Source organism: Polyodon spathula, chromosome 1, assembly GCF_017654505.1.
Source record: "Polyodon spathula isolate WHYD16114869_AA chromosome 1, ASM1765450v1, whole genome shotgun sequence".
Lineage (NCBI taxonomy): Eukaryota > Metazoa > Chordata > Actinopteri > Acipenseriformes > Polyodontidae > Polyodon > Polyodon spathula.
In genome coordinates, this window is record NC_054534.1 from 35,111,421 (window position 1) to 35,137,133 (window position 25,713).

A 25,713-nucleotide genomic window follows, 5' to 3' on the forward strand; every position below is an offset into this window, starting at 1 on the left:
CAGCCCTATGTTGTTACAGCAGTGAAGTGAACAGTGCAGTGAACTTTTGCACCCCAGACTTTACCTGTCCATACACCTGCCAGCATGTAGCTGCCACCATCATACTTAATCTCTATAATGAAGTTATGCTCAGCCGAGTCAGACCTTTAATGGAATGATGAAAATTGTCTTTGGTGATTTTTTTTTTTTTTTTTTTTTTTTTTTTTCCCCCCACACCTGCCATAAAGTTGTCAGCTCATCTCCAGGAATTAATTTGAAACACTCAATGCGGCAGCTACATCTCATTAAAACAAGGATCAGACAGAAGTTTCATTACATGGTTAGAAAGCTTGTTTCGACATTTAAGAAAAAGTATTCAGGTTCTTCAGTCATACATACTTCTTCTGACTGTTAATTATTCCACTGTTTCCACAAGAATATTGCATTGCCATGACTTATCTTTTCATACCATTTCAGTGCATGTTATTAAGCCGAAGAAGTCCTTAAAACGATAGTCACTCCCTGTTAATTTACTGTTTTAGCGCCTCTCTCTCTCTCTCTCTCTCTCTCTCTCTCTCTCTCTCTCTCTCTCTCTCTATATATATATATATATATATATATATATATATATATATATATATATATATATATATATATATACACCACCTATTCAATATATTGCGAGTGTCGGGGTCCAATATAAATTCGCTATGTATCGAGGACGGCAATATAGCGAGAGACCCATAGAAAAACAAATATGCTAATAAAATACTGTACAACCACTCCCTCGTTTTATCGGGGGCGTCAGGGTCCAGTATAAATCCTTTACGCAATCCGCTTTTTCTAATTTTTCGTATAAAAAGCAGCACGCCATTTTAATTCATACTGCGAAGGGTAATTGCTTCTCATCAAGTTCAGTGTCCAATTAATTTCACAAGTCTTCCTCTCCTTTCTTAAATGCACAAACCCGCTGCATTGAAATAATCCATTCACCAACAACAACATAGGAAGCTTGTTGCTAGGGAGCCGACGTCACTGCCTTGCCCCAAGTGAACACCTCGTTAGCTAAAATCGAAACAGCTTCAGCAAGTAGATATTTAATTTGCTTTGTGTTATTATGCAATGCGTGTGTATATGATAAAAGTACGATAGTAATGCTTTGTTTTTAATTGTTTTGTATATTGTTGTTTGTGATGTGCAGTACAAAATAAAACAAACAGTAATTGTAAGTGCCTGTGTATATTGTAGCTAAGGCATACGCATTTAGACAGTAAAAAAGGGGAGCATCTTCAGGACCGTGATATATCTGAATCCGTAGTATAGTAAGGGGCGATATAACGAGGAGTGTGTGTATATGCTTTTATGCAAAGTAACAGTACAAGAATGTGTACTTTAAAGTAGCATATTTTTTAAACAAGTGTGTATTTTTTTACGTGCTTTATTGGGCTTTCTTTGCATGCATTGAAATGTGCAATTGCAATCATTACCTCACTAAAACGATAATTCTTTGGCTTTAGATATATTATTTATTTATTTATTTATTGTATTTTTTCAGCTCTCAAATGTTGAATGTGTTTAGTTAGCTACGCCCCATTAATGTACTTAGCTGGTCTCCCAAGCAATATGACGGCATTTAATCTAGCCAATGAAAATGCGTAAAAGTTGGAAACAGTTCTTTATTGGCTGATCTCCAGACTAGCAAAAATGATGTTTGAGGGAGCATGAAGCATGATGGAGTGAGGAGGGAGTTTCAGAGGAGGGAGATTCAGAGGAGGGAGGAGAGTGATTCAGAGGGAGGAGAGTGATTCAGAGGGAGGGAGGAGGGAGCAGACAATGACTCCTTTTTGCCTGATGTACAAAGATGTCCTAATATGGACACCGTAGTAGCGGGTCAAGCTCAGAGCTGCCTTGCTGGAGTTTCAAAATGTCCGATCTTCATTATTAGTGCAGTGGCTGCAAATGATATTTTTTTTAAAGTGACGATTGTATTAGAAAAGGAAACCTATTCAGCTTCCCAAGATGCAAACCAAAAAAGAAGTGCCATAACCTCTTGCCTGTCAACTCATTCCTTGCACATTCTAAGTATGTATAGCTTTAATACGCCATGAATACAGGAGAATTACACTGTTAAACACATGCATAACCATTTAGCGACAAATTCAATTAAAGGGCTAAATGTGCTGTGTAATCGCAAATTCAAATTGCGTTAAACACATTATCCATGTACAGACATTTCTACACAGAATTTAGACAAGAGCCCACATGAAATTGAGTTTTTATTTAGTCATAAGACTGATGGATGGGGCTGCTTGACACACTTCTCCAGGCAAGACAACGTTATTTATTCGTTCTGCAAGCTGCTTAATGTATTTTTTCCCCTTTTTTCAAAAAGGTTTTTAATAGTACTGTAACTGTTTGAAGATTTTCCTCACCCGTACCAAAGATATTTTGTGTCTCCATCAGAGCCTCTTAAAAGACAATTTTATATATAAATCCTACCCCTGGAGAATCAACTGAAGTGCAATCACCATTCAGCGCTCTATAAAATGAAAAACAAAAAAAAAAAGATTTTGAGAAACTGCAGACATGTTATCATTAAAGAGTATACATTGTTATACGTGTCCCATCACACTCATGGAGCATGGCTTTGTTATGCAGTTCAAAAAGACTAGCCTTGCCATTTCCAGTCACTGTCATATATCATTGTGATGAACACCTTTAATTAAACGAAGTTCAGTTTCAAACTGAGTTGTTTCAAAGTCGATGCCAAGACGAATAAGATAATGGTCTCTTCCTGCATTTCCGGAAAGCTCTTTTTCTATCAGGTAAAGGATGTCATTCTGATTCCTTTAATGTCTTCTCTCTGAAATACCTTCTGCTCCTTAGGTCGTCATGGAGACGGAGGATACTGGCCATCTGACACCAATCTGATAGATAGGAGCAGCCTTAACGGTAAGCACTGGGACCAAATTAAAGCCTAACTTTTGATAGCTTACAGTTGCAGGGAATACCTGCTTTTCTCAGCAGTGTTTGTTTAAGGATGCCAAGTCCAAAGGTTATTGTTACAGAACATGTGTAATAGCACAGTTACAAATATAAAATAAGAACATTTATACAAATATTAGTGGCCTATGTTAGTTCATTCTAGTTCTTAAAGGTATGTAAAACTTGTCAGTGGACCACAGGCACTTTGAATCCCATGATTTACTGTTTTCACATAAGCCTCCTGCTTGTGTTTCAGTTTGCATTCTACGGTGCTAAGCTCACCTGTGTTTGAGAGATATTACCCTTACCACTAAATGCATAACATTACCACCTACTACTTAAAAAAAAAATACTGGATCATGCAAAACCACCTTGGGGATGGGCGAAGGAGGAAAGAGATACTGAAAAGTACTGTACATTGTAAAAACTGTACAGGACATTGGCCAGAGTTAAAATCCTGAGCTGTCCAATCAGATATTGGACCGTTGGCATGCAGATATGCATGCTTAACCAGTATACACTTAGTTTAAAAGCATTTAGTAGCACGTAAAAAAAAAAAAAATCAAGAAGCCTTGTTGCCTTTGTGTCCCTAATTCCCTCCTCAAACTAGACACACAATCCAATTAGATGAATATATTTGGTTCTAGAAAAACAAGTGCTGTGAAAAGGAGCGGCCCACAAAATAGCTAAGCTGAACTGATTTGACCGCAAACACTATACAGTATATGTATGTTCTCTGCCCCCATCCCCTGCCTCCAGTCTCACAACAGGAGTTCCTGAATACAGACTCCTCCACCCTGGAATAAGCAATACAAAATGTTTCACAGTGTTTGTTGTATTTCTCTCCTAATCCCTCTCTCTCTCTGTTTGCCAAAGCTTCCAGCTGGGAAATACATTTTAATTAAATGTGACCTGATAGTCACAGAAACAGAGAGAAATAGGGCCTTGTAGATTACAAAAGATTTATTACATCTGATCACATCCAACTGGGCTTTAGATGTACAGTACTGTCAGGACTTCTATTCTTTAACCTAATGGACTTTGGTGGTTTCTTAGTGCTATTGAGCTTAGTAAAGACACAAAACACTCGAGGTATCACAAAACCCTGCTGGGAAAGGCAACGTTATTGCAAGCAGACCACGGGAATGATTCAAGTAGATTGATTGCCTATTGAACTGCAGAACTGCGTGAATGCAAAGCTCAGTAACACAGCTACACAAAGTGCAGCTGCATAATTAACAGTCATCAACAAAACAAATATCTGTTGCTTATAAAAAGCATATTCCCCCACGCCTACTGGACATTCAAGTGTAATGACATTTAAAAAATCAATTAGCCACCATTCAGGATTATAAACGTCCTGCAGCAATGCCAGTTTTCCGTGCTGCAGTAACAGCAGCACAAAGGGAGGCTTATAAAACAGAAGGTGCAGTACAGTGTTTATCCTGCTGCTTGGAACAACCTTTAAACCGTTACCTTTGGTTTTATAATATGTTAAATATATACATGATTGTGAGATTGCAGTTACATATCCTTTAATCTATGTTCACATTTCTAATCTAGACTTCTAATCTAAACTTTCGCCATCGGGTTTATTAAGTTTTATCTTAAGTATGATTACACTGGATTTCATACAAGGAGTTAATCATCTCCTCTTCAGTCCCTAGGTAAATTAGTTTGGAAAGAATGTGATGTCAACGGGACCAGAGGTACAAAAGACTCAATTTCAATCTCAATTTTTGAGCTAAAGTGCCACTAGAGATGTAAAATTCTCACCATCGAAATATTGACCTGGCCCAAACCCTGATAATATCAGAATCCAAGGTGACTTTCTCCACCCAAATCAAAGATTTTTATACTTACATTAGTTGGCAAAATCTAACAATAAAGCAAATGTTGACATCCAATTTTGTGAAAAATAATAACAAAGGAAATAAATATAGAATGTTCTAATATCGCAATGCATTACTATATAGGCACTGCACAATAATACAATCCAGAACAGTCTGTTTTGAAAACTAAAGGCAATTTTAATAATAGCTTGTAGTCTGCAGGTTGTATGGGACATGGTTTGGGGATTTTGCTTATCGGAAAATGAATAATCCTGTACAATATTCCTATCTTTTCTTATATTTGTAGGAAACTCAAAAAAACATGTCACTGTCAGTGTTATTTATGATTGAAAAGGTGAAAATAATATCTGAAAATCCTTAATTCTCCAAATCGATGTCCAGGATTTCTTTACCAAGAACTATTCTGATTCTTTGAATCAGTAAAGTGTCATTTTTACACCAAGCTATTTTTACATAACTAATCTCGTTTTCTCTTTTTTATGTTGAAGAGGTAAATGGGTTGTGTAGTGGCTATAAAATATACACTGCTTTAAGTTGCTGGTCCATTGCTCCCCTGCAGCCAGGCTTTGGTCCGACACAGATTACAGTGGATTAAAATCAACAACTAGATATTATACCCAGACCACTTCATTTTGTCCCAGGTTATATCACGTCTTCCCAGGACTGCTCATCGCCTTTTAGGACTTTGTCGATATTTTGAGTGATTACAAATCTGAATGTGTTTCTGTTTGCTGTGCTGTTGTTCATTTCATTGTATATCACAGAAACAGGCCAAACTGTGTATAATTTTATATTTTCTGATTTGAATGTGCCAGGGCTAAAATGTTTATTGGATAAAAATTGGAGTCAAGGGAGTGTAGCTTTCCTTTTGTTATGATGAAGTTGAATTGATAGGATGCATTGAGAGTACAATGCACTGTGCTGTTACTTGACCTTGGGGATGTCCAGGAATAGACTAGAAATTTAGAAATGTAACCGTCATTTCTCACATTTAGCAGCAACAATGAAAAGGACAAGCTGATACATATGGTCAGCATTGTATGGAAAAGGCATGCTATGATTTTAGGAAAATGAAGAAACCTGAAGTACACAGAGCACTTTTGTAGTTTGAGTCAACTATTGAAGATTAATCTGCATAAATACTTATGGTTATTCCACAAATTTGCATTTTCCTGAAACCCCTTTTCCCAGCTAAAAGTTCATTAAGGTGAGCCCTATTTGTGACAGGATTCTAGTTTTCAAGTATGCATTAACTGCTTAACTAACATTCATTGTCTGATATTTTTCAAAACTGTTTATGTATTCTTGTGGCAAAGTGCCCACCCCTGTGTGTATTTTGTGTTGTTTGTTAATGTTGGTGTATAGTCATTGGTACACGGGATATAAACGGGTCTGTGTAACACGAGTGTTTAAAATGTATATTTGTATTTAGGCACGAGGATTGCACAGCACTTCACGTGCAAGTAAAAAGTAATAATATGTCAGCATGGGGAATTGCACTTTATTAATTTACATGCAGTTGTACCTCGACTCCAATTGAATGATTGATTAGCAATCGAGTCACGGTATAGATGCATAAAAGCTGCATGTTTTCACATACTCTGGGTTGTGTGTTCGGTGAGTGGAGAACGGGATTGGAGACGGAGGTAAAGAGAATAATAATAATAATAATCGTTAAATCAGCTCACCATGTTTGTCTGTATAGTCTGTTTTGTTTGTCTTAACCGTTTATTTTCTGGCTGTCTGTTCATTTATTAAATACTAAGCGAAACCATTCGCTCAGCTCCACCAAACTCCACCTCTCTGTTGCTTATTTCCTGGCTCTGGTCTGACACCACCCACACTGGCCGTCTTTGTGACACGTGGTGTGAGAGTGGGATAACAGCTCCTCCAAGTGTCAGATCAGGGGTACTGCGGGTGGAAAATTCATTAAAAAAAAAAAAAAAAAAATGTCAGAAGACGCTGTCAGGCTGAGGGACTGGATCCAGGACAATACTGGGCGGGAGGCACAGTCCATGCCCATAGCCATCCGGGTCCTGTGGCTGATGGACAGGGAGCGATGGGAGGAGTACAAGAGGGAACACACCCCAAACTCCCTGGAGGAAGGTGTGGAGTTGGTCCTCTGCTTCCTGGAGGCAGCTATAAAAGGAACAGCAGCCCAGGCAGCAGAGTCTCCAGCACCCAGACGGGGGGACTGCGGGGATCGAAAGCCAGAGAGGGAGCTGTTCCCATCTTCACCAGCAGAGGGTGAGTGCCTGCTGGTATCACTTCCCCTACCGTCACCAACTGGAGGAGAGGAGCAGGTGCTTCCTCTGCCTCCATCACCTTCCCCTGCAAGTGATGGAGAGCCGCACCAGTCCCCTGCAAGTGAGGGAGAGCCTCACCAGTCCCCTGTAATAAGGGTAGACTACACGCCGCTCCCACCTCCGTGGCCAGGAGACTACACGCCGCTCCCACCTCCACCGCCAGGAGACTACACGCCTCTGCCACCTTCATCAGCAGGAGCAGAGCAGCAGGAGCTGTCTCTGCCTCTGCCACCTCCATCGGCAGGAGCAGAGCAGCAGGAGCTGCCTCTGCCTCCGCCACCTCCGCCAGCAGAGGGTAAATGCCTGCTGAGTCCCTGTCCACCAGCAGAGGGTGAATGCCTGCTGGGTCCCTGCCCACCAGCAGAGGGTGAATGCCTGCTGGGTCCCTTTCTACCAGCAGAGGATGATTGCATGCTGGTATCATTTCCCCCACTAGCAGAGGATGAATGCCTGCTGGTATCACTTCCCCTACCATCACGAGGAGAGGAGTTGGAGCTGCCTCTGCCTCCATCACCGTCAGGCGGAGAGGAGCAGGATCTGCCTCTCCCTGCACCAGAAGGACCAGGAATAGACGCTGGTGGTCCTCAGCAGCCCTTGCATAGACTGCTGAGGGAAGCACGGGGAAGAAATGCCTGGCTGCAGTGGCCGAGAAGAGGGCCAACGCCCGCACCCCAGCTTGTCCTGACTCCCTGTCTTGCTTCACCCAAGGATGCCTGCCTCACTTCTACCAAGGATGCCTGCCTAGCATAGCCTGGGGTTGCCTGTTGCTCCGCATCGCCTGGGGTTGCCAGCCGCTCCGCATTGCCTGGGGTTGCCAGCCGCTCCACATTGCCTGGGGTCGCTGGAACTGCTTCGTCAGGGGTTGCAGTCAGCTCTGTTTGGCCGCAGGGGTCAGTGTGGCCGGAGCTCCAGCTATGAAAAAGGGGGGGAAAGGTCTGGAGACCACCTTCCCCTGCAGCAGTTTCGCTGCCGGAGATCTTGGGGGAGGTCTTGTGACCACCAACCCCAGCAGCTTTTCCGCTGCTGTACTTTCCCCGGCTGAAGGAGTCAGTCTGGGAGCTGTCGGCATGTCTGCTGACAGCCACACCATTGGCAGCATTTCCGCTGCCAGTGGTACAGCGGGAGGAGAGATTTGCCCCACTGTCAGCACGTCTGCTGACAGCATGGCCAGTAGCAGCCTGGCTACTGGCAACATTGCCACCCATCAACCCCTTAAAGTCCCTGTTTTTGGCCCAGAACTTTGAGCGAGACTTTTGGGATTTTAAGGGGGGAGGTGGCCATTGAGGCCATGTGTGCTTTGCACAAGGGGGGGTATATGTGGCAAAGTGCCCGCCCCTATGTGTATTTTGTGTTGTGTATTAATGTTGGTGTATAGTTATTGGTAATATGTGAGCAAGGGGAACTGCACTTTATTAATTCACGTGCAGTTGTACCGCGACTCCAATTGAATGATTGATTAGCAGTCGAATCTCGGTACAGCTGCATAAAAGCAGCATGTTTTCACTCACTCGGGGTTGTGTGTTCGGTGAGTGGAGAACGGGATTGGAGATAGAGGTAAAGAGAGAATAATAATAATTATTAAATCAGCCCACCGTGTTTGTCTGTATAGTCCGTTTTGTTTGTCTCTTTTGTTTTGGCGAATGTGCCATGTCCTGTGTTTTTGTTTGTCTTACAACCGTTTATTTTCTGGCTGTCTGTTCATTTATTAAATGCTGAGTGAATCCATTCGCTCAGCTCCACCTTTGTTGCTTATTTCCTGGCTCTGGTCTGACGCCACCCACTCCCGCTGTCTTTGTGACAATTCTTCACAGATTTTTTGGCGTATGTTGCCTTTTTGTACCAAACCTTTTAAGAAATTAACCTATTGGGTATAATCTAAAACAACGAGGTATAGTAATGTTTGTGACCTGAAACGTACACTTCAATAAAAAATGTTTAATCTGAAAAGACAGATTTCATTTTACATAAATAACTAAAAACACATTATTTTGATCATAAAAGCTAAAGGCTGCTAAAGTGAAGATTGATATTGGATTGCAAATGATTATTTATTGTCTTTTTACACAATAACATTTTGTTTAAAACTGAGGAATGCACCCAGGGGTCTGTAGTAATGAGTCACGCTGGTCCACTAAATTGCAATGTAGAATTACACTTGCAGTAGTTGACGTAAATATACTATAATTGCACCAGGAGGAGTGACACTTTTAGAATGCTAATTATCTTTAAGTAAGAGATGCCAATTGTTTCAACACAGTACTAGGAAATTAATGTATTCGACTTGTCTGGCTGTCTTTGTGAAGAAGTCTGTGAATTGAAATAAGTCAAAACTTTACATTTTATTTCCAAATAAAAAAAAAAAATGTCTGTTTTGACTGTCTGTTTTCAATGCTTTCCCGTTGTACTGTCTTGTGAAAAACTTGCTACAGTATCTTACAGGATTTTTTATTTTTTTTGTCTCAGAGCCTCCCATTGGTCAGATCCACCCTCCTCATGGCAGCGTGACCCCTCAGAAGAACAGTAACCTGCTGGTGATCATCGTGGTCTCAGTGGGCGCTGTCACTGTAGTGGTTGTGGTTATCGTGGCTGTCATTTGTACACGCCGCTCGTCAGCACAGCAAAGGAAGTAAGTCTCTGTGAATTTTTGTTTGTAATAATTAAGATGCTGGGTCTGCTCAGCATGTACTGTGTAGGACAAAAAGCATGTTTCACTGCTAGGAAAAAGCATATTTTTCCTTATGACAGCAGAAAGCATTGCCTACCGCAGTCTGAGGTCAAAAGTATGTTGTATCTTGTACATTTCTTTTATCAATTGCTTGCCAGTGCTTGCAAGATGTTTTAGAGAGCTCTTCCAGTATTCACTCCTGAGTTAAATGTATTTGAGCATCATTGAAGTTTCAATGAGGAATCTAAACAGACTTTTGATTCCTACCATGCATCTTATTTCTCTCCTAGTCTGTGATGTTGACTTAACGTCACAGCTGCATTTCGAATAAGTTGACAATAACTCCAACTGAACCAGGACAAACTTACAAAGCTGACAAATCTTTAAAACAAAGGCTTTAAATTCAAAGCAGCAAAAACAAAACAGCTGTATAAGTAATGTGGTTGTGTGTTACATAAATAAAGTTTGATTATTTTGAATGTAAGTTTATTATCTATACCAAATCCACGTGTGGAATGTAACTGGGTGTTGATTGAATAATTGATCAATCAAGTCCCAGCCACATAGTATAAAAGGAGGACACATCCTTTGTTTAGATGGGTTAGTTGGGGGATGGAATGGAATGGAATGGGGTGGGGTGGGATGTGATGGAATGAGGTGTGGTGGGATGAGATGAGGTGAGGTGGGGTGGGATGAGATGGGTTGGGGTGGGATGAGGTGGGTTGGGGTGGGATGAGATGAGATGAGATAAGATAAGATGAGTTGAGATGGCAAGCTAGCAGCCGGAACAAGTTATGCTCCCTATACAACACTGTGATAGCTCTGCTTGGGTGTTGGTCTTTTGATTTTTAAATATGTCCACGTGCTTGATGTGTAACCCTTGAGAGCTAATGTGGTTAACATAGGTAATATACATGAAATAGTGTGTTAAGATAAGTTGTAATAGCAGTGGGATGTGGCTCAGTGAATATGAATCTGTGCTTAAAGAGGTTTTTGCAGTTGTCACTTTGCCCTTCTGGGAGAGGATATGTTGTTCATATAATAAGCCAGGACCTCCCAGAGCTGAGATTCCTCATTAGTATCAGCTTACAGTATGTGAGAGATGGTTGTGTTTGTTAAGAAAAAAAAGAAGGAAAGAAAGAAAAGAAAAAATATACTAAATAAACTGAATGGCATAGGAAAGGCTGCATAATTATAGATAATTACCTCAAGGATGATACGTGACAAATACTTCACAGCATTGTGTTTAGTTAGATCTGACAACGAGCTTGCTGGAAACAGCATGTTGTGCAATGGAGGCCAATGGGAAACCAAGACAGCCATCATATACATGTACCAAAAGAAGTGTCATTGTTTTTGTGGATGAGTCTGAAGCCGTGGTTAAAAAATGTGGTGCTTAACGAGAACACCTCAGAGTACAGCATTAATATACAAGGAATGTACAAAGGGTTACTTTGTAATAAAGTATATTCAAAATGAAATACACAAATAAATATACTTTTGGTCTTGTACCCAAACCTGTTTTTTTTTCAATTGCAGAAAGAGTATTTGTGTTTGTTTAATGCATTTTAAATAGATATTTATGACAGGATATGAAGAAGGTGAATATCAGAGTCATAGCTATACACAGAACTTCCATATTCCCTTCTTTTTGGAATGTAATGAATTATTCAGTTTTCTGTCAACCCGGCTTATCGTATTAGCAATACAAAATATAAAGAGTAAAAATAAGAATGCCACCCCAGAGATAGGTAAATCCTTTCTGTATGTCCTAATGTGTTGCTGAAACAACAACACAATGCGACACAACATCTCATTTCCAGTGAAAACCACTGCAGGGAAATGAGAAACACCAGAAGAACACAAGTGATAATGAAATGCTTCTAGCATTTAATTATGAAAAACAGCACCATGAAATAAGGAGAAAGGGATTAGTGTCATCAAGCATATTATTTGTAAATTAGAAAATGCTTTTTTTTTCCACAGACAAGTATTGTTTAGTCTTGGCATACACATTTTGAGGTGCCTTCAATGTAGAAGTAGTATTACAGAACGAGTATTTAAAAAACACAAATACATATTCACTTATAAAGCAATCTTATTCATACTTAGGGATGTAAATCCATTTTCTTTTTCTTTTTATATGAATTCCCTAGGCAATTTAAAATAGTTTTTTTTAATTATAAAAATGTGTTTCTTTTGAACCACTAAAACAATATCTGTATATCCTGCATTTTAAATGGTAAAATTAGCATTTGAAAGAACAGTAGTAAATGCTGCATTAAATAACCTCGAATTGATAGATTAAATCATTTGTTTTAATTTTATGTTTCTGTAAAGGACCATACAGCCTGCCATACACATTTTCAACCCAGAAAACAGTGTCTTGTTTCTAACTGTACATGAAATATTGTGTTATGACAAGTTGTAATTGCACTGGGACACGGCATATACATCCTGTCAAGTAGTATCTGGTCCCAGGCATTTCTCAACAAATTGTTTTATTTCTCCTAGGAAACGTGCCACCCACAGCACCGGCAAGAGGAAAGGCAGCCAGAAAGATCTGAGGCCCCCGGATCTGTGGATCCACCATGAGGAGATGGAGCTGAAGAACATTGAGAAACCCTCGGGTTCTGATCCCTCAAGCCGCGATTCGCCCTTGCAGGGCTGTCAGGACATCACGCCTGTCAGTCACAGCCAATCGGAGAGCCAGATGGGCAGCAAGAGCAGTCACTCAGGTAAAGGTGATGCCAGCTCTGTTATTCTAAATGGGAAATTTACTGATGAGCATGCATTTAAATTAGTTGTATTTCTTATTAGAGAACAATTTAGTACCATCAGCCAATAGTATTGCCTGAGGCCTTATGCTACCCTCACAGAAAAGGCAGTGGATTACATACATACATGCATACATGCATTTTAAACTGCATTAACAAAAGTAAGAGCCTGTTTATGGCAAAGACTCTAATTAGTGTACCCCTTTTTTGTTGTGGCTCCCTGTTTGCAGTGATGTGTCTAATTGGCTGTTCCTCTTGGCTGGTTCTCTCCCAAAGGTCTGGATGCGGACGAGGTGGCCAGCAGTATCTCCACACTGGAGCGATCCCTTGCTGCCCGCAGAGCTACACGTACCAAGCTAATGATCCCCATGGACTCCCAGCCTAGCAACACACGTAAGTAGCCTATCTAAACCCCTTCCACAGTACAGCAAGCCAGATGCATTGTAAATCAACTGGGTAACACTTTAGATTACAGGGCGAAAAAAGTTCTGGAGACACCTATAATTAGCTAATACAAGTCTGCACTGTGCTGCTAGTTCAAGGTTTGACTAATCACTTCATGAATTCTTATATGTAGACCATAAATGAGAAATATTTATCAGAAACGTTTGAACTGAGAGTCGCAGCAACACCCTGCACAGAAAATAAAACACACATTGTCAGACTTCTAAGAACACTGCTCCAAGAGAGCCCCTCAAAGCAATTACTGAAATCAGGCAGTGGTGCTTTACAGTGAGTGAAACTGAAGTAATTGTACACCCATCCCTTGTGGAAAGAGATTGGGGGGGGGGGGGGGGTTTGAAGTTGGTCATTCTAGTCACTAATTGCAAAGTATTAAGCAGGGTTGGCTAATGTTCTCTTGCTGATAACAGCAGACATACTATAGAGTTCTCTCTTTTTTTTGCATGCCTGAGTAAAGATTAAACCCAGAATGTGCTTAGGCAATAAATGGTACAATTACGAGAATGGATCATGCTAGTGTTCCTGTATAAGGTCACTAGCAATTAATGTGTCTCAGAGTGTATTTTCTGTGCCTGTGACATAAGTCTGCATTTACAGTAGCAATAATTCATTGAACAGTTTGATTTAAAACATGTTACAAATCTTGGCTAACGACATACAATTTTTTTTCCAGCCATTGTAAGTGCCATACCCGTGCCAACTTTAGAAAGTGCCCAGTACCCAGGAATCCTGCCTTCTCCTACCTGTGGGTACCCACACCCACAGTTCACGCTTCGCCCAGTGCCATTCCCCACGCTCACCGTTGATCGAAGCTACGCGGCAGGTAGAAGTCAGTACACAAACCTTATTTCTCAAATTTTCTTCTATCAAATTCCTAGTACAGAACATAGGATGATTTTTTATATATATATATATATATATATATATATATATTATATATATATATATATATATATATATATATACAGTACTGTGCAAAAATTTTAGGCAGGTGTGAAAAAATGCTGTAAAGTAAGAATGCTTTCAAAAATAGGCATGTTAATAGTTCATATTTATCAATTAACAAAATGCAAAGTGAGTGAACAGAAGAAAAATCTACATCAAATCAATATTTGGTGTGACCACCCTTTGCCTTCAAAACAGCATCAATTCTTCTAGGTACACTTGCACACAGTTTTTGAAGGTAGGTTGGACCAAAACATCTTGGAGAACTAACCACAGTTCTTCTGTGGATTTAAGCAGCCTCAGTTGCTTCTCTCTCTTCATGTAATCCCAGACAGACTTGATGATGTTGAGATCAGGGCTCTGTGGGGGCCATACCATCACTTCCAGGACTCCTTGTTCTTCTTTACGCTGAAGATCATTCTTAATGACTTTCGCTGTATGTTTGGGGTTGTTGTCGTGCTGCAGAATAAATTTGGGGCCAATCAGATGCCTCCCTGATCGTATTGCATGATAAGGATAAGTACTGTATCTGCCTGTACTTCTCAGCATTAAGGAGACCATTAATTCTGACCAAATCCCCAACTCAATTTGCAGAAATGCAACCCCAAACTTGCAAGGAACCTCCACCATGCTTCACTGTTGCCTGCAGACACTCATTCGTGTACCGCTGTCCAGCCCTTTGGCAAACAAACTGCCTTCTGCTACAGCCAAATATTTCAAATTTTGACTCATCAGTCCAGAGCACCTGCTGCCATTTTTCTGCACCCCAGTTACTGTGTTTTCATGCATAGTTGAGTCGCTTGGCCTTGTTTCCATGTCGGAGGTATGGCTTTTTGGCCGCAAGTCTTCCATGAAGGCCACTTCTGACCAGACTTCTCAGGACAGTAGATGGGTTTACCAGGGTCCCACTGTATTCTGCCAATTCTAAGCTGATGGCATTGCTGGACATCGTCCGATTGCGAAGGGAAGTAAGCATGATGTGTCTTTCATCTGCTGCAGTAAGTTTCCTTGGCCGACCACTGCATCTACGGTCCTCAACGTTGCCCATTTCTTTGTGCTTCTTCAAAAGAGCTTGGACAGCACATCTGGAAACCCCTGTCTGCCTTGAAATTTCTGCCTGGGAGAGACCTTGCTGATGCAGTATAACTACCTTGTGTCTTGTTGCTGTGCTCAGTCTTGCCATGGTGTATGACTTTTGACAGTAAACTGTCTTCAGCAACCTCACCTTGTTAGCTGAGTTTGGCTGTTCCTCACCCAGTTTTATTCCTCCTACACAGCTGTTTCTGTTTCAGTTAATGATTGTGTTTCAACCTACATATTGAATTGATGATCATTAGCACCTGTTTGGTATAATTGTTTAATCATACACCTGACTATATGCCTACAAAATCCCTGACTTTGTGCAAGTGTACCTAGAAGAATTGATGCTGTTTTGAAGGCAAAGGGTGGTCACACCAAATATGGATTTGATGTAGATTTTTCTTCTGTTCACTCACTTTGCATTTTGTTAATTGATAAATATAATCTATTAACATGTCTATTTTTGAAAGCATTCTTACTTTACAGCATTTTTTCACACCTGCCTAAAACTTTTGCACAGTACTGTGTGTGCTATAGATATATATCTATAATATAATATATAGATCCTATATATTATCTAGATAATATTATATATATATATTATATGTTTATAATATGTTTAAATCCTGGTTGCCAAACCTTTTCAATATTTCCTGATTAAAAGATAACCACATACTATTACCAGTACTATAGACCAGTTGTGGCCAGCATCAAAGAGACTGCATCATAAAGTAAAGAAAAATTATTATATGAAATATTAGAGCAACAGAACTCAGAACTACCCAGGGTGAGATTGTAAATGTCATAAAAATGTTGAGAAAGGTTAAAAAAAATAAGAAAAAATCTGTATAAATGTGTTCCCTTTGTTGTTATTTTTATAAACATACTATAGTCACACTTGCCATCTGGGCCTGAATACTAATTGCTAGCAAGTGGTGTGTGTCTCATAGCAACAGTCTTTTAAAACATGAATTTTCAGAGCACTTGAAGAACCATTTGTCTCCATTAGTTTTGTATTTAATTGCCTCTTTTAAAGGCACGAATACCTTTTTTTTTTTTATTAGCCAAGCCAAACTGTGTCTGAACCAGTAATATCAATTCATATGGTTTATACAGCCTGAGAGGTAATGAAATTAGAGATACATTTACAGTCTACTTTTGAGAATAACTCTTTGTTTAGTGTTTTATGTTCCATTCAATAGAACTGAAGTAAAATGTATTGGCCTAGTAGTTTATTACCTTTAACCTTTTTTTTTTAAATACACTGTCTTTGTCATTCAATTATATGCTAGCCTTGAGTGGTATTATGGGATGGTTGTTGGATTTGTCTTCTGATTCCCTTGGTGATTGCTGTTTGTGTTCTCTGTCAGCTTGGGATGAGCCCCATATCAGACTGTAGTACTGTATGTACATCTCACCTCTGCTCCCTTCTGTCTACATGTGTCCTGCCTGTATTCTATACTGTATTGTTGATTTTAACAGCTGCTGTTACCTAGAAGATCAATATCATATTTTTATCCTTCAACTGGCATTTTTTTTTTTCTTCAACCATTAAACTAACAAGACCCTTTTTAACATTGCATAAAAGCAAATATAAAAAGGAAAAATACATTTAAATGTGTGTTTTTAATCGTATTCATTCTTTCATCAAAAGGAAGCATGGGTGTATAGGTGGTATGAGGTAGAACAAGGTAAATACTGAAATAAGGTCCATAAGCGGTTCCATATTGGGTCAATATCTTTGATCAAATTCGAAGTCAAGCATTCAACAAACAGCTAATTCAGGAGGTTATTGGGTGGTTACATCAATTCAGTCCAACAACAAGGGGTTTTCAATTGCCATGAAACAAGCATGTATGTAGGTTAGCATTACCTTGCTGCAAGCGTTATGTCCTGTATTTAAGTAACAATGTCTCTGTTAGTTTGAGTACTTCTCAGATTCTCAGTTACTCTGCTGCTCCTGGCTGGCATGCAGTAAATTAACAAGTGTGTAAATAATCCTCTCCTATTCTCCCAGCGATAGCAGAGGGCACTGCATCACACTCCCAGCATCAGTCTCTGATCGCCCAAACGCAGTCAGAACAAGCGGTCACTGAGGAGATACCCAGCAGAACTATCCCCACAGCCTGTGTTCGTCCCACTCACCCTCTCCGCAGCTTCACCAACCCCTTGCTACCTCCCCCCATGAGCGCCATTGACCCCAAAGTCCCCTACACACCGCTTCTGTCTCAGACAGGTAAGAGGCATCATTTGTGAGAATTCAGTATGCTGCCTTGGGTTTCTACTGTGTAACCATTTCTTTTCATATCTTTACATACATTGTGAGCTGTTAAGGGTCTTACTAAACTGCTTTAGCTATTTCACTAAGCATTGTTTCCCTAACCATGTTAAGCATTGGAATGTGGAAGCATTACAAGATCAGTAGTCTCCCTCATAACATAAATGCTATAAAACAGAAAGGTATTAATTGTGGTGGTTAGTAAGAAATTCTTAGTTGATCTAATGCAACTTCTAAATATGCAGAGACAATTTCAAAATCCTATGTATCAACGTTAGTCAGGAGTGTACGGTTTAGGTATTAGCCTGCTGTGCTCAATGCTCATTATGGCTAAGAAACCATTAAAATCCACCATACCCTTTTCTGAAGGAAGTGCAAAGAAAATCCTCAGAGGAATGGTCATATTTTATCAGTATAAAACAACTCAGGAGACTTTCCTGCTCCCTCTTGTCACAAAGTGGTTTTGTGCTTGATTTTTACTAGTTTTATTCCTCTCAGAATATGTACCATTGTCTCTTTGCTTCGAAATAGGTCTTAAAGGTATCAAAAACCACAAGTATAAATTGAGATGCCATCATGCATTGTGTCTTTTGAAGTGGAAACTAACGCAATAAAAAAGAAATAAAACATGCAATACAATAATTAATGTTTATCCAGTTCTTTGTTTTCTTTTATTGGCTGCAAAGAAAAAAGACAAAAAAAATGAAGTTATTGACCAAACCCGCTCCACCAAATAGAAGAATGAAAACCATTTAAGGAAGGGCTAAAAATATATGATGAAGTATTGAACAGTGTTCATCAAAGATTTGACATAAAGTCTATACAGAGCCAGTGCATAACTTTTCCTCTCTTAACTAAAGGTTATCTTTTAGTTGTTGGTTATGATGTATTGCTGTGAACCCAGATTAAGAAGCCAGTTGGTGCAGCAGAGAATAGGATGTTGACCACTTTAAAGTAGCTTTTCTGTATTTCTTTGCCACTATTGTGTATGTATCTTAGCCTTATCACACCACTATTGTAGGATATATGTACAAATCCCCATATGTGCATTGCAGTCTTTTCAGTCTTCCATAGATCTATATGTCATGACGACTAAATAAGCACTTCATTGTGCTGTAAAATTGACTTTGATTTTTTCCTCTCTAAAAATTGTGACGTGTCCAAATTCAGAGGTTTGTTTTATGTTAGGCTACAAACAACCTGTAAAAAAAACTTGTGGTTGTGCAACTCCTGCTTGCCAGTCATTGCTGCTAATAGCAGCAGTTCACAGCTGCATTGCAGCACAGATAAATCAATTCATAGGTTGTCAGAAGTCATACTATGTTCCTTAACTGTCAGAGCCAAAGTTCATGCAGGGGATGGGCAGGTTTAATGAGTGGGCTGACGGTTCCATTTCTCCTCTATTATAGCAAACAGGAGCACATTGCAGGTCTATTGGATATAAAAGAGAATCTAATATGTTAGCTGAATCAAAACTTGTACAACAGGCTGCTTACATTACAACTGGTAGACCAAAAGAATGATGGATGAACACTGTGGTATACCTTATTGAAAATTCAATAACAAAAAACTAATAAGCACCAATGACAAAAAATAATTTGTGAATTGATAACCCAGACATGGCCAATGCTGTCAGAGCAGAAAAAAAGACATTGGCAAGAGATTAAGGGGAACATTGATGTGTACCATGGAAGTTAGAAGCAGAATTAAAGTGAAGGTGTCATTTGGAATCGCTCCTGCAGGTACTGAAGTAGCAGTAGGCATTCATTCTGCAACAGATTCCAACTCAACCCTTACAGATACCATATATGTTTTAGCATGAATTTTAGTGCTAGAAAACAGTCAATGGTGTGTGTCTGAGTTCAGCACATTTACCACATATACTGTAGTCAGCTAGCACTACATCCAGCGCTCCAGATAAGGTTTTGGGTCTAAGATTAACTTACCCTCTAATTTTAACACTGAGACAGTAAAATGTATTTTCTGGGGATAGAATGCAACATTACCTTGAAGTCATGAGTAATCTCAATAAATATTGTAAATCTTTCATGGTAATGGGGTAAGCATTAAAAAAGAGCCTTCCATTTTAACTGCAATGTTACTTTGAACTACTGTACAACAACGTGTGCATTCTATAAGGTTCTTTATCAGCTCTGCCCTTTGTTTCGAGGTATCACACTGTGAGGTGAGAGTGTATTAAATGGAAAGTCCAGACAGTAAATTATGTGTACAGAAATAAATTAATTTGTTATTATTTTCTATACACAACAACAAAAAAAAAAAAAAAAAATAAATAAATAAATAAATAAATAAATAAAAAAGAAAACAAAACGGCGTGAGTGCTGGAGTAAAAATCCAAAACAGGTAGTGAAAACTCGTCCTTAATCATCTTCCCAGCGTACCCAGACATTTGAAAGTTTTCAAAAACCCCGCTGCTCAAAGCTAGTCTCTCCCACCGCTCGTTACTCCGCCTGTTTTACCTTCGGACCAACCCCGAACACAGTAGTACATTCCCTTTAGTATGTAATGTCCCGCCTCTGTAGTCAGTGGAACACCAATTTCCAACTGACAAGTGTCCTTATCCTTCACTTGACTTCAATGGCTGGAATTTACATACTCGTACTTCCGCCCCTCACCAAGGTGCCGCCCCTCATAAAGATGACTTTTGCCATGGTCACGAGGTCTTGGTAAGGGAAGTCCCGAGTTGGTTTGAAACGCCTTCTACTGTTGGGAGGCTGAATCACAGACCGAAACCCCTTTGACTCATCACACACACTGACTCACATTAATTTCGCTACTTATAATTTAACATTCATTACACTCTATGAACATGTTAAAACTTAAATCTAAAGCCATACAGATAAATACAATAAAGAAATGTATTAATAATTATAAAACAGTTTGTTTAATATTATAGGCACCTTGTTTTAGAGGTTGCCTCTGACGATGGTTCCAGTTGGATTTGTAGCTGGACTGGGGTGTTTAACCTTCAACCTGTAGCTTCAGTTTTGTCCTATTCTTGCTGTGATTGGCTGCAAAGACAACAAGGCTAGCCAGAGATTGGATAATGTTTGCTGGGTTGGTTTTTCTTGTACACAATTTCCTAGTAACTGAAGACATTGTATTCTGGGAGATGTAGTTGTTAGTGGAAGTTTTAGGGGAGGCTGGAGCGAAGGCAGACAAGCTGTGCAGCAAAATTGCTATGCATATTTTACGCATTAAATAAAAATTCAGTGTGTATTTTGGATTTTGTAATGAGTTAAAAAGGGCAGGCAGGCAGCTTATCTAGACCGCTGACTACATCACAATCGCTTTTTAAATCAAAGATGCAGCACCTCTGCCTCTAGTCCAATTGTAAGATTGCAAACGATTAAAAAGTAAACATTTCAAATTGGCTACATAGCATCATAGATTGACTGGAAATGGGAAATCGTCTGTCGGTTTTCATGTACATTTGTCTATATATCTACAGTCTATAGACTATAAAGTGGCATATACCAATCATGCTAGCTTTTGGGGCACCTTTTTGCGATGAGTTGGATATGAAGAAAACCAAATAAAGAACCCATCGAAAGTTATTAACCTAGCATAAACATCTGTGTTTGGAGCTGAGAGATAGTAAATTTGGGTGACCCTTTTTAATGTGCTATTATAGCCTAGAACCTCTTGTGTTGATGAACTCCCCAGGGATTAATAAGACCTACATTTTGTAAAGGTATGTTAAAAATGCATGGAGGAAAATAAGAGCGTACTTTATTTTCGTAAACCACGCACAGAGAATTGTTTAAAACCCACTGGTCCCTTTAATATCATATATTTATCTGTCTATGGGCCCAGTGTTAACCATGTAACTGTCGTAAAACTAGCATGAAATGACCCAGAATTTATTTTTGTATCGGTGCAACTAGAACAAAAACCAGGCCCTACTGTCCAGATTTATGAAGGTATTTCCTCTCAAAAGGTAGTGAGGAACACACTTTTAACACAACACAAGAGTTACATTTTTGTAGTTTTGTAACATCAACAGTTTCCTTTTCCTTTCCTGAAAAAAGGCCCTATATGTATTAAACAGCTCTTGAGTCCCCCCATTCCAATGTATTTGTATTGAATAAGGAAGTCAATATATCACCTGTGAGGGAAAACGCAAGCAGGATTATTGTGTTGCCAAAACATACTGTATGCCTCGAAATGCGATTTTATGTTTTCTAATATCTTTTTAAATACTGTTACTCTCATTTGCCTGAGTAACCAGCAAACCCTCCTTTGTGATAAGCCCTTAAACATGGAAAATTTAATTTTGCTTTTGTTCACCGAGAATCCAAAAGCAATGCGTTTCTTGACAGATCCCTTTCTATTGTTCAGATAAGGAGAATTTCAATAGAATAGCCGTCTGCAAACTCCTAAGCCTGGCATTGTCCTTACCGGCATTAACAGTCAGTAACACAAAGTCTTTGAGGCGGCCAAGGCCTTTTTTTTATTTTTAAAGATGGATTTGGCTTCTCGAATCAATAGATATCATCTGTCTAGGCAATCCTTTAAGGGGTTATAAAAGCTTAATTCAGCCCATAGTACACTTCAAACCTTGGAGCATTATCTGCTTTGTACCCAGAATTTCATTGGAGACATATATAATCTGCACTGCGAAAGTGCAAGGGAGGCAATGTTAATTTATCTGCGGACAAATATATTTGAATTTGGTCATTTTAAATTAAATCTGTACTGCCGGCCTAATGATGAAAGCTCTGCCCTAGGTCAAGTAGTGTCCCAGGCAGGATTCCAAGCAAACTACAATCCTGGAAATTAATGAGCTCTTCACACCAATGCATTTCTGAATCAAAACTCTGATTGCTCTGATAAAAGCTTTCTTCCCTTGTGTCTGTGAATACAGTAATGTGGAGAGATGAAGCCTCTCTGATAAATTATTCATCTGTGCTACACTGCACAGCGTTTACACACCAAAAAGCTTTTGCCTTGCCTAAGAAATATTCAAGGCTTATATACACATTACTGTTGCATGAAACTGCTTAATTTCAGAGCTGGCAACAATCTGTCAGTACACAAGGATGCTGCTCGGGTTTGCTTAATAGATATCTTTGATCTTTCAATAGAACAGCTCTGCACTTTCAAGTTAATTAATCTTTATTTGTAGTATTGGATGTTATCATTACTTGAAGGACACAATAATTTGTCCAGGACTCCCAAGACCTTTGCTATTTTCAAACACTCCCAGTGCAGAGAATGCAGCCCCATGTTACTGGAGCCTACAGGGATATATGATCAACCTTAGACATCTGGTATTTCATTTATCATGTAATTGTAAAGCTTCTGTTCAGGATGCTTTTGTATTCGAAACCAGTATTAGAATGAAATGGGTTTATAGATACGTCATCAATGTGAGTGAGAGAGGCTGTAATACCCTGGATCCCTGCAATTCTCTAACAGCACACATGCAATCAATTGACTTGTGAAGCAGAACTTTCACAAAGGTCACCAAAAGGTTCACTGCCTCCAGTTACCTTCTTTATTGACAGGGAGGGGGATGGTGGGTAATGCTCTATATGAAGCAAAGCCGAAAGCATGTGTTTTGTTGTGGCCTACATTTCATATTTATACACAGTAACAGCCCATCAGTCAATGGCTAAATTGGGCATGCAAAATTTTGAAAGCAGACATGGAATTCATTTTATACTGGCTGTTCCTTTAATGCCTTCACACGTATTACTTTCTTTGTGGGTATGTGACAGGCTGCTGGCGTGTGGTTGCTTGTGAGTGATGGGCAGGAGATTGAGATGGAGGTTGAAGTTGACACACCCCACAGACACGCAGGTTTTATTTACATACACACGCGGAACATACAGGAACCATAAGTGACGCTGCCAGCAATGGTAGCTCACGGGGGACATACAGTTTGGAATACAAAAGGCAAATTATAAAATGGATTGTTAGTGTGCTGCATGCTGATTGGTCCATCAGGGTTCCAAGCCATTACAATATCCAGCACAATGTCACGATTAGAAACTACTTAGGAACAAAGGCAAATCACTGCACCTGTGCTAACGACGTATCACTGCGCCACCAAAATCAAACACCAGTCAAAATACCTGCTGTCGTGGAAGATACTGAAGACAGCAAGGTGTCTTGTCATATCTCCCAGTTTATAGCAATTTCCATTTTGAACCAGTTTGCTATTTTAAACAAGACAATGTTTTGGTATTTTATTTGTATTACATACCAGCCATTTTCTGTAACTTCGGTCAGATCCAGTTGTCAGAAATTCAGTTTTGTTTTCCTCCTTTAGTTGGTATCAGTCGTCATTTTATGAAACTGACTCTTAATTTAATTTTTAAATGTGGATATTTGTTTATTTTTTCAGCAGTATTTACATGACTACACGCAATGTCTTAACCATCCAACTCACTTTTCTTCACTGTCTCTCTTCTCCTTTAGTACCGCACACTTACTGTCTTTATAGGTACAAAAATGTTAAATGTTTAAATGACTGGCTTGCTACAAAAAAAAAAAAAAAATACAATTTGAATTTAAATTAATTACATAATAATTAGTAATCTTCCTCCCAACAAAGCATCTTAAACTGTTGTGCTGTTTGGTAACGCTAGAGCCAATGTGAGTGAATTACCTAGCAACAATGTTAAATAGAATATGCAGGAAGGGCTCACAGATATACTAAGCAAGGTTTTTTTTTATTATTTTTTTTATTTTTTATCTTTTTTTAACTAAGCAAGGTTTTTTTTATAGTATTTAAAGTCAGAAAACTGAACTGAGAAACACAGCTAAGCAATGTTTTTATAGTTATTTTTTAAGTCTTTATTTTAAAAAAAGTATTGTTTTTACTGAAACAAAAAAAATGTTTTGAATATTTTTAGTTCATAGGGACTATTTTCTGTTGTGGAAGGTTACACCTCAAAATGTTAATAAATCTTTAGAAACTATATAGATTTCTCCTTTCTTTTTTAAAAATGTTTATAATTCTGTTTTATAAAAGCAAGAAGATATTGTCACATCTTGGTTGGTTGCAGGGACTCGACTGTGTCTCGTGCCTAACAACGCACCAAGAAGTAGCAATATCTAGCACAACCCATGCCCTTTCGTGCCTTATTGCTTAAATAAAACACTGCACAAAAACTGTAAAATAAAAGGTGCCATGAAAATGGTGAAAAAAGCATGGAGGTCCCTGTTAAACACCTCCTTCAGCTGTAGGAGGTTTTGGCTTCTTCTTTTGGCTCCGACCCCAGTTCCCCATATAGGCGATCGGAGGATTTCAGCAAGGTATTTTGGTCTATATGTCTGGGTAGTGTGGACAATCTTCAGCCTGTCAACTTTGGCTTTGCAGCAGCCCTGAGGTGAATAAGTGGGACCTTTTTATACCTGCTGATTATCCACAGCTGGCAATCACACACAGCAGACAGGCTCTTCCAGGAGCGTCAGGTACTTCATTCATTATTTACAACAATTACAATAAACACACACTATTTACAATACATTTACACAAGAACAAAAAAAAATCTTCATGTACAGGGCTCCTGCCTTGCTGCAGGATAGTTTAATAAATTGCAGGTAGACTTTGACATAGGCATTATAGTTAAATTAAATGTGAAATACATTGCTTAGTCAAAGTAAAATTCAGAAAGGATACTGTGAGATGCTGACCACTGTCTATGATAAATCTCGAGACTTTGAAACTTTGCACTGAATTAGGAATGCATTTTCATTAAACAATCCAGTCATTGATATATAATAACAGGTATGAAAGCCACGAAATCGGTTCCTACATACATATATAAAATAAAAGTACAAAAACAACTAAATATTTTATGAAATATTTAATGAAAATGTGTCAATATCTGTACATGGTTTTCTATTTGTCTATCCAGTACCATGCCAGTACAGTAGGCTATGGGTCATTAGCAGCATTTTGAACTTTCAAATGGCTTATGCTGACATCAATAGCATTACTATGAGTTACAAAGAAGCATGTATACTTAATACATTTTAAAGCTACAGTACATACTAGTTTCCAGTTAGTGGCTTACGAGTAATTATGTAGCAATGTGTAGCACCAAAAGCCTAAAATGTAACAGTTTATCACACCACCTCCTATTTTGTGCTGCTTACTCTCATAAACCACCTTCAGTACTATGTTCTTTACCTAAAAATGCTGCTGATGATTAGTGAGTGGTCTGAATAATCCCCCGTGCCCCCCAGCGATGCCCCCGGCTGATAACTCACATAACCCGCTTCTCATACAGTAGTTATCCAGCTGGCAACCGTCCTAAGGTCAAAGGGTTTGTACTGTAACTAAAAGCAGGATTTCCATACCCTGTGGACAAGCAGCAATCCTAGCCCTGTTCTCATTATACTGAGT

General features: G+C 39.1%; 1 protein-coding gene across 1 annotated transcript in view; it reads left to right on the top strand.

The window, feature by feature from the left end:
- LOC121317892 (netrin receptor DCC-like) overlaps positions 1-25,713 on the top strand; it is a 267,527-nt gene that overhangs the window by 227,913 nt on the left and 13,901 nt on the right. Inside the window, exons 22-27 of the mRNA XM_041253988.1 lie at positions 2,866-2,931; positions 9,587-9,749; positions 12,303-12,526; positions 12,842-12,958; positions 13,701-13,850; positions 17,070-17,288. Of these exons, the coding sequence (XP_041109922.1) occupies positions 2,866-2,931; positions 9,587-9,749; positions 12,303-12,526; positions 12,842-12,958; positions 13,701-13,850; positions 17,070-17,288 (939 nt within the window). The remainder of the gene's footprint in view (positions 1-2,865; positions 2,932-9,586; positions 9,750-12,302; positions 12,527-12,841; positions 12,959-13,700; positions 13,851-17,069; positions 17,289-25,713) is intronic.